This window comes from Scomber japonicus, chromosome 15 (assembly GCF_027409825.1).
Source record: "Scomber japonicus isolate fScoJap1 chromosome 15, fScoJap1.pri, whole genome shotgun sequence".
Lineage (NCBI taxonomy): Eukaryota > Metazoa > Chordata > Actinopteri > Scombriformes > Scombridae > Scomber > Scomber japonicus.
The window spans coordinates 12045542-12058894 of NC_070592.1; the positions used below are offsets into that span (position 1 = coordinate 12045542).

General features: G+C 38.8%; 1 protein-coding gene across 1 annotated transcript; it reads right to left on the reverse strand.

Moving 5' to 3' along the window:
- Positions 1-1706: 1706 nt before the first annotated feature.
- Positions 1707-10850, reverse strand: eif3eb (eukaryotic translation initiation factor 3, subunit E, b). The gene is made up of 13 exons (XM_053334222.1): positions 10761-10850; positions 10236-10353; positions 9423-9540; positions 9235-9277; positions 7746-7850; positions 7513-7638; positions 7234-7358; positions 6745-6871; positions 6548-6649; positions 3805-3914; positions 3430-3532; positions 3055-3189; positions 1707-2009 (listed from the first exon to the last, which is right to left on the reverse strand). Exons 1-13 carry the CDS (start codon positions 10848-10850, stop codon positions 1971-1973), a joined length of 1341 nt encoding a protein of 446 aa, XP_053190197.1. The 3' UTR covers positions 1707-1970.
- Between the last annotated feature and the right edge of the window lie 2503 nt (positions 10851-13353).

Here is a 13353-nt window from a genome sequence, read left to right on the forward strand (position 1 = left end):
ATTTACAGTTACCAGCCTTGGGGGAAAATGTATTTCCACTGAGTGTTCCTCCTAGTGAAACTCAGCCTGACTTGAAGTCAAAAAACATCACAGTAAGACATTAACATCAGTGCAGCTGTAAGTCTATCACAGGCCTCTACACACCCACAGAGGTGAGTGAAGGGGGGTGGAGGGGGAGCAGGGGCCCACCTACCTTTTAGGTACCTCTCCAGGGAGGGCGAGGATCTCTGGTTCCAACTGTAGAAGCAAAAGAACAGGAGCCAGACCAGGATGGTGGCCAGGACCAGAACCAGGACCCAGAGAAGCCGGGCCACTGCTGGGTTAGAGACAGCCCAGTCTGTCAGGATATCCATGCTGAAGGCCAGTGAGCAGTCTGCTTGTCACCAGTTGAGCTGCACTATCTAGTGTGAGTCTGACTGCAGTGGAGCTCATGAATGGGTTGCAGTGGGCCGGTTTGTGTCCTCTCTGGACAGCCACAGTGCCTACAGCAGCAGGAAGGAGCAGCAGCCAGCGCAACAGCAACCACAGATGGATACCAGCTGTTCCAGAAGGAGCCCTGCTCAGACCTCAGCCCACGTCAGCTCTATGTGTGTGTGTTTTTGTGCGGGTGTGTAAGCTTGTGTGGTGTGTTGTATTTTACTGAGTCCTGGAAAAGTGTGAGAGCAAAAAAAAAGAAAAGAAAAATAGTTTGTAGGAGTGGCTAGGAGTTGCAGCGGCTGGCATATCTGTCAGCCACTCCCATGGCTGAACATCAGTAGGAATCCTCACATTTACACAGGCTGCTGAAGGGCAACTCGGCAATGCAGCTGGGACACTTTCCCCTCTTTACCTGAACACCTGCAGGCAGTAATTTGTATAATGACAGATGTATGGCTGTCTCCTAATACAACTGCAGATAACACAAAAGGCATTCTTGTGCTGAAGCCTATCATTATATGTTGTGACTCCTTTGGGTAACCCAGGAGAGTCCATTAACCAACTGGACAAACAAAAACTTAAAACTTTAATTGATCAAAACTATTTACTTAACCAGTTTTGAATGAACTTTGTTCACCTGGAACACAGTTGTCTTAGTGCTCAAGTATGTAGTGAAGATAGGTTTCACATCAGGTTTCACATCACATTTACACAAGTCCAATATTTGCTGAGGATATGCTGAAATAGAGTATGCTTTGTAGCGTAATTCAATATTAAGAAATAAGGTGTGGTTAAACATTACTGCACACAACAGTGTATACCTGACTGGCTAATATAAACAAAAGGAGGACTGAAAATGATGCGTGACTGACACTTAATCTGTCTTGTGAGGAGTCATCATAGTGCATTCCATCTAATTTAGTCTCCATATAGAACAATGTCTCCAATGTTTTTCTTTTTAATTAACAAATCATCTTGTTCAAAAGCTTGGTGTATAAATTCAGCATCTACTTTCAAAATGTTATCCAGTTATTCTGTTCCTGCTTTTGCAACAGATAACTAAAAAAAAAATCAAGTGTAGGTATTATAGAAAAAGTTGCAGAAGAGCTGTGAAACTGCCAAAGCTGAATAAAGACAGCAGAAATGAAAAATGAATCAACGTCGCCATCTAGTGGTCAAATATTCATGGAGGAAGAAGGAATGAATAACAATGTTAGAAGGCAAAATTATGTTTAATGTTAATTTGACATTTTTAAAATATATTTACTTCTAAAACTTAGGTGAATAAACTTAATGATTGCCATCCAAAAAAACCCAACTAACTCCTGACTGATAACTTAGTTAAGATTAAATAAATAAATACACATGTAATGTAGTTAAATAAAGCAATACCTATTTACATGAGTTCAGAAAGACTATCTGCCTCCTCTTGGATGGTTGAAATCACACTTGCAGTTAAATAACAATAATAGATAAAATGATGTATACACAAATTTAATAAAAGCATCAATAATATCCTATGAGCCATCTGCATCCTCCTGACATATTTCATTTTAGTAGAACCCCGAGTCAGGAGCTGCCCAATTTGGTGTCTGGGGAAGAAAACAAACAAAAAAAAAGGTTAGAAAGAAATGCCCAACTATATCAGACTACCTGCATCTTGTATTGATGACATGAAAAGGCGAGCACAGGGGATGCAAGTTATGTAACATACAATGGTTAAACCTGCAATGATATATGTTTTTTGGCCAATTAGGGGCAGCGGAAACAGGTTGTGAACACAACACTGATGTATCTTTGAATTTGAAGGGGGAAATTTGTTAACAAAAATGTGCTTATTATGAAGCAGCAGTTTTGGAGGGACATTATCATTCATACAGTTGTGTTTTTGTCCACTTGGTGTATGTAAAGCTAATATATTTACTCTCTTTCAGCTGTTTTTGCTCTCCATCAACTCATTGTGTCTTATTTGCTGTTTGGTGCTGAGAAGGTAGTGTACTGAGGGTTTTAGAGCTTTTTCTATGGAAACAGCTGCCTGCCGCATCTGATAACTTTGTTATGAGAGCAGTGGGAGTGAAAAACAACAGTTAAGTTGAGGGCCAGAAATAGCTAAAACAATGAGCTGAAACTCACTATAAAGCCCAGTAAAGCCAAGAGGAGCTGCAAAGTCGCTGATAAGTCTCTGTAAGATCATCACGAGCAACGCCTGTAACTATTTTTTTTTTTGGGGGGGGGGGGGCATAAAATCTTAAAATGCAAGGTATGCTCTAAAGAAAGGTTTGATAGACGGAGAGCTCAAAAGTAAAGTGTAAACTGAGTGTGCAGAATTCTCTTTCATCAAGTTTGAACTCACTGATGATTCCAGCACCTTACAAAGACTGGAGCAGTGCTCATCCTGCCATATCTTTACATGTAAAAAATGATAACTGACTGCAGAATCAGTGTTAACTTGTACAAGTATAAAGTTATGACAGCTACTACAGCCTGTCTTCAAACAAGTTTACACCATTTTTTAAAATCTCAAACACATTATTTGCTGACTCAGTAGTGTATAGACAATAAAACACTAACCATATGTGTTCATTTAAGCCCCCAACAGTAAATAGTTCATATCCTCGAGTTTAGTGTTGAGTTTACCTCATTTCTGTTGCTGTGGGCCACCCTCTTCTCAATGTTCATTGCCAACATTTGGCTACGGAACGACAGACTCTTGGTCTTCTCGATCACCTGCTGGTACGGCGACACCGCGTTGTTTCCCATCACCACATGACCCTAAAAAACAAATTCACAGGTTTTATTTACCAATTTTTTTAAAGCTCAATCTCAAATGTACTGCACTACCAATAAAATCCTGACAGGGATTGGATGCTGCAGTCTGAGACGAGCACAATAAACACACTGATATTACTATATTAGTGCTCTAGTTTAATAGTCTTGTCAGGGTTTTTATGCTAGCCTCAGCGTTTTGAAGCTCCTGTGATTGAAGGTGGATCAGTAAAAGCAGAGCCCCACCAGTTTAGAGTCGATCTTCGCATCAAGTCTGGCATTACGGATGAGGTTGACGATCCACCTCTCCGCCTCCTCGGGCGTCATGTTGAGCTTGTCTGCCAGCATGCTGAGTGGGGAGAGAGAAAAAGGGGGAGGCAGTACAGTTCAGTAAATATCCTTCGGGGGTATCTGAAGGCTTCAAAGTTCCCATTTTACACTTCACTGTTGAATACACTTGAAAAACTAGGAGATATAAATTACATCTAAAACTTGGGAGCATAGAGAAGTAAAATTACTGCAGTACATGAATCAGCTGTGTACAGAATTTGAAAAGATCTTTTCATTGTTGTTTTTCCATCTTCTTAAAAACAAAACAAAATTGTGCTTTCACAAACATACTTGATGCTTATGCACTGATGAATTCGACAGAAGGTCTCAAAGATGAAGAGGCGGGCATTCTCAATGAAATCCTCAAGACAAGCAACCAGAAAGAAGTCGTTCACAAGAACCTGGAGGACAAAAATAAACAAACAAACAAGCATTTAAACACCAAAATGTGGACAAAAATCAGAGGAGACATAATGTTCCTACAGTTAGTTCTGGTTTTTCTCTTCCAGCATGAATGCAGTGTTATCTTCAAAACATGTGGGGAAAGAACAGCCCACATTTCTACAGATAGCTGTAATTTCCAATCATAACCATATTTTACTGGACCTACAAGTTTACTGTAAGTGCACTTGAGTACATAATAGCTCCATGCAACAACCAGACATGATGTGCTGGCAACTACTTCCTGTTGTTTGGGTGTTTTCACCTCGCTGCTCTGGCAGAATTTCTGGATTTTGGTTAATCCACCCACACATTAAAATGTCCTGGTTAAAACTAACCAACCACACTATTCAGAGGTTTTCTTCAGCCTGTTTTGTATTTGGTTCCTGGTTTGGATAATGTGGATATATTTGTGCAAACTCCCATTTCCCAAAGAGGGTAGGATAGGGTCACCCTAGTTATATAATATCCCACTGCAGAAAAATTTGAAAATCTAATTTTCCTCATTTAAATGCATATTTAAGCATAAAGGTGCTTCCAAGTCTCTGCTGTAAAGGAGATTCCTGTTGTGTGAGGAGGATGAATGTTTGAAAACGTACCAGAGCCAGACAGGTATATTGTTATCAGCGCCTATGTCAGCTGATAAATGACTGCAGGAAACTGAAGTAAAGCAGAGTTTCCCATACATTCATTTATTTGTGGCGCCCGCCCAAATAAAACTTTGCCTGCCATAAATTGATTTTCTATTTTTGGAACTGTGCACCTCGCTCTCGCGCTTTCTCCCTCTGATACACTCCCAAAGAGACCTGGATACAGCTGTACTAACTTGTTCTCTCCCCACTGCACATGAGCCCCCTCCTCTGAGCTCTCTCTCTCTGAGCTTTTGACATGCTGTCATATCACACCATTTACACTTATCAGGTGCAGTCGTGCATCTCCACTTAACAAATATAAATGCTTAAAGATCAACTGTGCGTCTAAGTCAGTTTGTAAGGTATCAACCCTAATCTGTAAAAACAGGTGCATATCGTAAACTCTGAAATCTAATGGCTACAAAAGTTGTTTAAAACAACTTTTCTTCTTTTAATGCAGCATTTTTAATAATTACCGTAGATGCTAAAATCTGATTTTTTAAAACTGAAATTTAATGCTGGTATCAGCCTTAAAAATCCTCCATCAGTTGGACTATATCATGTATTGTACTTGAGTTAAAACTATCTAGGGCTGCAACTAACAATTATTTTCATTATTGATTCATCTGCCAATTATTTCCTCAATTATTCAATTAGTCCTTTGATCTGCTGGTAGAAAATAGTGAAACATGATCGCTACAATTTCCCCAGAGTCAAAGTGACATCTGCAGATGTCTTGTTTTGTCTGACCAACAGAGAAAACAAGACAATCAATGTATGATGAACAAAAGCATGATATTATCACATTTGAGAAGTTGTGCCTTTTGGCATTTTTGCATTAAAAAAAAACAACTAAAATGATTCAACAATTATCAAAATAGTTGCAGATAAATTTTCTGTTGATAGACTAATCATTTCAGCTCTGACACTTAAATCCTAAAAGACTGTCTTTAGAACAAAAATAACAATTATCTCCATCAATGTCATGGAGCTCATGCTGAAGCTTCGTCACCTGGCATGACAGCCATCAGCAGACGTTAGCCCAGCAGAGAATCTGCAGATTATGTTTTGACGTCTCTTTCTGTGTTTTTACAGCAACGATCACAAAAACATCAAATAGAATTTTTGGCCAACTCAAATCTCCAGAAGAGCTTAAATTTATGAATACATTAGTGTCTGGGATTTTGAAAGGAGATGTGGCACCATTATTTCACAAAGAGCTGTTATTGTGTAATCCAATTATTTAGTGTTTAGCTGAGCTAGCTGTCTCAATAAGTTCACTATTTCTATTTTGTATCTTGTGATGTTCTATCAAAAAGTTATCTTAATAAAACTGAGGTCTTCTCAAACATGAGATTAACTTCATCAGTAATACTTAGGTTGTTGATTTGACCAATGTTTATCTCTATAGTTAAAATTAACAAAAAATATTTAAATGAAATCCCTCTGACAATTAAAAGCCAGCAGAATTCATGACAACAGCATGACTTAATGAACTATGTTTTTTTTCCATTAATGTGTTCAAACGCCAATTCTGACAGGCTAGTCGAGGCATTCGCAAGCACTGCATAATTCATACAAGAAGGGTAAATGCCAATTGATGGGGGCGCTTAAAGTATGTGCAAAGTGGTCCCTAAGCACAACTACAAAACTGCAGTCAAGGGTTTCTAAAGAGAAGGCAACCGAGCCACAAATCTGACAGCTGTTCCGCTTTGAAAATCAAACTGAATAAAAGTAAGAGCCAGCAAATCAGGCCAGACATGGATTTGCTGAGGCTGAATAGCTGCAAAGTTAAATGCCTGAGACTCAGGAGATCAGAGCACCATAGCTAAGGGAAGCTTCATATTACCCCTCAGTCCCAGGAGACAGCTAACTTTTATGGGAGCGATTTAGTCCTATGCAGCATGACAAACACACAGTGTCAAGCAGGGAAGCAGAGACCTTTTGCATGCCATCCTTACCGACTCACACTCCCTCAGCTTCTTCTGGGCGCTGTCGAAGTCGAAGTTGACGTAGAGACACTCCACAAACTCTGTGATCGGATCCTTGTAGGTGTACGACTCCTACAGGAAGGTGACAAAAAAACATTATTCAGGCACTGACTGAATCTTTGAGGTAGGATAAATAAGAATGTTCTTTTAATACTGATGGACCATACCTGTTGAATGACTTTCACCAAGTCCTTGAGCACTTGTCTGCGCTTTCGTACATCTTTGTTGGTGATGACTGCAGTTGTAAGATATCGCAGGATGTGTGGGCACATTGTCTGGATGGCATTCAGGTACCTGAGGAAAAACAAAACACAAAAGGGAGCACACAGTGGCATCATTATTAGTTGCCATTACAACAGATCTGGGTCCCATTAGTAATTTTAGTCCAGAAGCAAATTAAAAAGAACAACACATTTTTCTTTTATACACAGAAAGGACGTGCTGAGAAACTTTTGTGTCTGCAAAGGGGAAAAAAACTGCACAGCAGGGTGGCCTTACAACTAAAGAGGATTATTCAATAAACAGTAAGAAAGTCAATGTGTCATTCTTAAGCAAGACAAAGAATTCAATATAAGCTGGATGGATGAATGAGAGCACATTTATGCAGATGTATATGCCTTGAATTGTATCTAAAAAAGTATTTGACAGTGACTCACTGAGGCTGATAGAGGAAGAGCTCGATGATGTTGTCCCTGCCTTTGGGGTGGTTGAAGAACACAAAGAGGGACCAGTGGATGAGCCAGGTCCTCTGCTGGAGCGACTGAAGAGGAGAGCTCACAGACTGAGAGGAAAGAGGAGACTAGAGTTTAGATTTTATGAAATGCTCCACCAGATAATGTTTTCAGTAAGTATTATATATTTACACTGACATGTAAGTTAGGATTACACCTCTAACATGCAACATTTTCTTTCTTTCTTCTTAGCTGTTCACTTACATTATTATCTATAGTCTCTCTTAGTCGTGTGAGATCCTCCATGGCTGCTTCCCAGTTCTGCATCAGGATCTCAGAGGCCAGTTTACCCCACAGAGAGCTCAGAGCATTCCTGTCTGTCGAGGGAACCTGAGCACAGAACAACTAACTCAGCATATCATAATAAAAACAGGGTGAGCTAAAATTATATTGTGGCTTGTATAAAACTTTGTCTATTCTCATGTGGATATTCTTACCAGGACACGGAAGAAGTAGAGGTACTCAGCCGCCCCGGAGTAGTTACCACACTCGTACTGGAACTTGGCGTACCTGTACAGAGTGTCCAGGTACTCCTGACGAAACTAAGAAATGAAAAACAAGGAATGTAAAAACTAAGATTAAAACATTGTTTAAAAACTGACCAGCAAATCCAACTGATAGATTTTGTCATTTGTACAAGAAATGCAGTTGTGAAAAGGATTTTAGACAGCGTAGCAAGATATTAAGGCTGTGATGAAAATGGCTTTTAAAAGTATATAACCCTGGAGTGCAGACAGACAAGTGGGCTTTTTTTTATTATTAAACTGCAAGTGTTTCTTTTTTAAAAAGCACTGAAAGCTAATTGGCAGAAGCTGTCCAGCTGACAGAATGTGTCTGATTAGGGAAGATGCTGCGTCTGTCATCTTTTGTGTCAAAACAAAGCCTCTACTTAGAGTAACAAGTGACATGGACATTGTTTTCATGTTTTGATGTAACGTAATTTGTCTGTAGATTATACCCAAAAGGGTAAAATTAAGTAAATATTGGCAGAGATGTTTCTTTTGTTCCTTACGTTGACCACTGAGTGAGTAATAAGCACATTAGTGGGTGTCTTGGTTGTTTTTGTGTCTGATTTGGATAACAGTCCTGTCAGCTCACAGTGGCAGCCAGTTGTTATGGAAACAAAACACACATTGTGCAAGCCACCTTGTGAGATTACAATGCAGTGCACATTTTATATGAAAAGATGAATACTGTGAATGCTCTGACTATGTTTACATGCTCAAAATATTCTTCTTATTCTAAAAGAGACAACATTCCTTTCTACTAATATTCCTGTTTACTTGCAGAGGATTTTCAGGATTTCTCTCTGCTTCAGTGAGAATAGAAATCAGGTCTCCACAGGCAGTCGAGTAAACCAGCGAGGTGAAACACAATAGTGAGCTGCTGCCTGATATTTTATAAGTGATTTTAATATGACTGCTATTATAAATGTATAGTTACATGGTGCATCACACTGAGTCGCCACTTTCAGTCCATGGCTGCATGTCAGCATAACCAATCCCTCCACCTCTGTCGTGGAGAAGACACGCTCTGTTTTCCCAGCCCACCCTGAACAGCTCTCCACTCTCCTCTCCTCAGTCTGCCTTCCTGCTCCAGTGTACGTCATTTTGCCTGTGCAGGGGTGCGACACAACCAGCTCATCATGCATCTCTATCATAGTCTTGCACACTGTTGGCTAGTTTGTTTGTTTGTTTACAATGCAGACAGCTGACTGTAAACAGGTAAGAGGCCATGTGTCACATGCTGTGGTAAAAACCCCAACTGAGAGGCACTACATTTGGAATAAGGCCTAATTAGGAATATTCACACAGAGCATTTCGTTTACATGAGCCACATCACATTTGAAATATTATTACATTCAGAATAATAGTGAATTATTAGCATGCACATACATGTTATCAGTATTAACATTTCAAAACTCACATTGTGTTTCTCTGACAGATAGTCAAAGAGCATCCTCCCATCTCTAATGAAATGAAAAATGAAAATTAATTAAGGTCATACAGACAGATAAGCCTTTTACATTACACATATTTTTATATGCACACTGTCAGTACTATAATACTGAATGAGCAAAGCATTTGAGAGATGCTTAGACAGGTTGATCTGACCTTGTGGACTGCATCTGCCGAGTGGTCTCAGGGTCTTCAAACATCTTGACAATAGGCTCTGTTTCTGACTGGAGCTGCTTCAGCTGGGCCACCACAGTGCTCCTCTTCTCCCTCAAGGCTAAACAGGACAATGTCACAATAAACACACTGCTAAGAAGTGATTATTTAAGAAATACCTCAATTTCAACATTTTATTGGTACGAAAATTAATAGATTGTGAATTAAAATGTGTGTGGAGGCTACAATACATGTTTCTACTCTAACAACCATTCGCTGGCTGGTTATCAAGCATTTTTCAGATGACCATTATGTTCAGTAACATCTGATTATTAAAGCTGATCAAGTAGCTGATCTGTGATTCGGATTAAGGTTGCTGACTAACTATTTATTTAATTTACAAATCATTTACAAATTATCTTCTAAAATTGAATTATTGTTTAATCTAAAAATAAAAATAAAAATCTGAAAACAGTGAGAAACACCCATCAAAATATTGACAAGCCTAAATTGATCTTCAAATCGCTTGTTTGGTCTGATCAAAGTATTCAGTTTAATCACAAATTACGCATGTTGGAGAGGTTTAAACAAGTGACTATTTTCCATTTGCTTACAAATTACATCAATTATCAATAAAATATTAAAATAGTTGCAGACTGATTTCCAGTTGACTGATTATATCATTGCCAGTCTTGATATCACAGTCACTGATGCTACCAGACAGAAAGGCTCTATCCAGTGACCCTGTGGTAAAGTACATCACTTATACTGTAAACTGGGGCATCAAAACAAGCTGTTAAACCAAATCTTTCTTACAGTGTGGGATTTCCTTGTCTGGATACAGGTTTTTGTACACATCCATGGCGAAATCCACCATGTTTGTGTCGCTGAGCAGATCCAGCTTCCCTTGTAGAAGTTCCTTTTCATTGTAGATCTGTTAAAAATAAAAAACAAACATAATATTCAATTTTCTTCTCTCGTATATAGACTGCAGTTCCCAAATAACTGCACAGTATAAAAAGGACGTGGAAGCTGCTCATCCCATTTAGCCAACTAAGACTAATGTTAATCCTGTAAACAAGGTATAACACAACAATGATAAGGACAATACGAAGTTATTAAACCACAGCCCTAAAATTGCAGTGCCAGCTACTTTTGCTACAACATTAACACCATTAATGATAATTACAGACTGAAATATATCAGTAATTTAACTAATAAGATGCTTTCTAGCGGGGCTTATCCCTCCTGGTTAGCTACAAGCATATTTAGGGTAATACATGTCGCTTCACAAACAGCTATGTCATATTTAGGCACATTTCGACTCAGAAATCTTTGTACCTCTTTCACAGACAGGAACTCCAAGAGAGGAAAAACCAAATGCCGGTCTAAAAAATGTGCTATTTTGGTTGTCAAATCGTAATCCGCCATCTTTGCTACTTCTTCTTCTTCTTCTTGTTTTATGGTAGTTTGTGTCCAGTTTATTGGTGCACTACCGCCACCTACTGATCTGAATGGTGATGAGAGTGTCAGATAATAGACTTACTAGGGGTACTCGGGACTACAATCTCAAAATCCCTCATTATTTATTATTAGGGTCCAACTTAGTCTCAATCTTAGAATACTCTTGGTTGCATCATGCTCTTAACAGGTTTTTATATTGGCATTTTTAATGGTCTTTTTATTTTATTTTGCTTTGAACTCTGATCAGTGAACCTTGTGAGTACTTGCCAATGTCTTTGTTTGTGCTGTTTTAAATTGTCCTCTGTATGTGTCCTGTCTTTTTACTGTCTATGTGTAATGTAGATGTCCTCTCCTGCTACTGCAGAACAAATCTACCTATGGGTATAAATAAAGACACCTTGACCTTGACCAATCTAAATTCCTGCCAAAAAAAGGAAAACGGAAAAAAATCTCTACAACTTCAGAGGACAAAACGTTAACCTAACCTTACCCTGAACTATTTCTTTGCTAACCCTAAACCTAATATTAACCCTAAACTTTAACATAGCCCTGCATTTACCTTAACTTTAAGCCAAGTCTTCACCCTAAAATTAATGATTTATGTCAAAGGGACTTTGTGGAGGCTTTTTGGAGGTGAGTCTCTGCAACATGACAGTGAACACATATTTACTTCCCCACAACATTTATTTTATTACTTAATTTGTCAGGGACAGTGCATATTGATAAACATCTCTGTAAATATGCCAGAATTAGCCCAAAAGTTTTCATCTGTTGTCCCTTGCAAGGTGTGAGTTGGTGTGAGTCTAAAATCAAGAAAGTGTCAGAGTGAAATAAGCAAAACACAATAAAAGCAGGGCAAATTATCATTGAACATGAGGAGTATCCCTATCCATGTCAGCCACCCTATCTGTACTTATCCATCAAATGTGCTCTCACCTGTGCTTTCTCACCTATGCTCAGTAACCCTTTTGATGTCAATTCCTGCACCCGTGATTCCCTCAAATTATTCCCCATCATTTCTCTCTCTCTGTGAACTCTGTGCTCCACTGACTCCCTTTCCTGACATCCCTCCCACAAGCCTGTCTGGTGTTACTCTACCATTTTTTATGTGCTGTTTAGTGCCACAGTGCTGTAACCTTAACCGTGTTAACAGAGTTTCCTCTCTCCTGTGACCTCTACCTATACCCGAGTAAATTTGACACTCTTTTGAAATTGACAGATGTCTCCATTTCCTCTCCCTGTCTCACCTTTGATGCCACATTTGGTTGCTTTTTCCCCCAGTTTAAAAGTGCATTATTATTTATATTTCCTTTCTTTAAAGTTTCTTTTCCAACTCATCCACCCTCTCACTGACATGCACCTGATCTCTCTGAAAATCAAAGCATTTCAACACCTTATCTTTTTATTTTTGTCCACCCATGGTATGCTAACATCTCCATTATGCAAATCTTTAACTTATTGGATGTTCTTCTGTTGATGACAGTTACTTTTGCTGGTACTGCCTCCTTTACAGTTCTTAGTACCATCTGTTTTTTGTTTTTTATGTATCCTTTATATAGCCAGCAAGGTCCAATTAGTATCTGTCTGTCAAAGAGTCCTTGTCAATAAAAATAAAGAGGTTTCATATGAGTTAAGTACATACAAGGACAAATAATATCACAATAAAACATACCAAAACACCAGACACAAAATATACAGGGAAAACAGGAGCTAAAAAGTTTAAATGAGTCAAGATTAAAAAATAATGGCACTGTAAAAACTGATTTTAACATGTTTTTATATATATCAAGATTCCAAGTTAAGTACGCCTTGCAGCTCATTCCAAGCTCGGGGACATGAAAGGAAAAAGCAGATTTACCACCTCTGTTTGAGTGGTTGTGATCATGAGGAGATATAGTGTTATAGCTACTGAATTAATATTTCAGTAAACTGGATATTTACTGTGGTAGTTTACCCAGTAAAGCTTTTGCAATAAAAAATAACATATGGGCTTTTCTCCTTAAACACATTGAAGTCCATTGAAATGTGCCTTTTTATTTCCTTCTTTCCTTTTTACCTCTAACAAATACCATTCTATATGAGACCACATGAGCATCGATGGAGCTACCAACAGATAAACTACTGAAGGGTTTATCCGCAGATCAAACACTCCACATTCTTTTGCAATGTCACTCTGTACCTAACCAATGTATCCCTCTGATATCTCCCACTCTCCCAGCACTCCTTTTATGGGGTGATAATCATTGAGTCCCTGCAAATTAGCCTGATAATTTGGCATCAGTTGCATCCTTCTTATTCCATCTCTTAACTCATTTATCCCATTTCTACCTGTAGGGCAAGTACTGGCAATGTTTTAAAGGGCCCAGTGCACACTCTCAATGCCTGTGCCTGACTCACATTCAGTTTCCTTATGAGACCTGGCTGCTGATCCATACGCTACAGTGTCGTAATCCAACACAGATGTTATCAA

What these genes read in the sequence shown, in the direction of transcription:
- eif3eb (XM_053334222.1), bottom strand. Translation starts at nt 10,850, where the DNA reads ATGGCGGATTACGATTTGACAACCAAAATAGCACATTTTTTAGACCGG. An exon ending in AGACAAGGAAATCCCACACT is followed by an intron (nt 9,541 to 10,235) that starts GTAAGAAAGATT and finishes TGTCCTGTTTAG; the next exon opens with CCTTGAGGGAGAAGAGGAGC. An exon ending in CCCACAGCAACAGAAATGAG is followed by an intron (nt 2,010 to 3,054) that starts GTAAACTCAACA and finishes TTTCTTCCCCAG; the next exon opens with ACACCAAATTGGGCAGCTCC.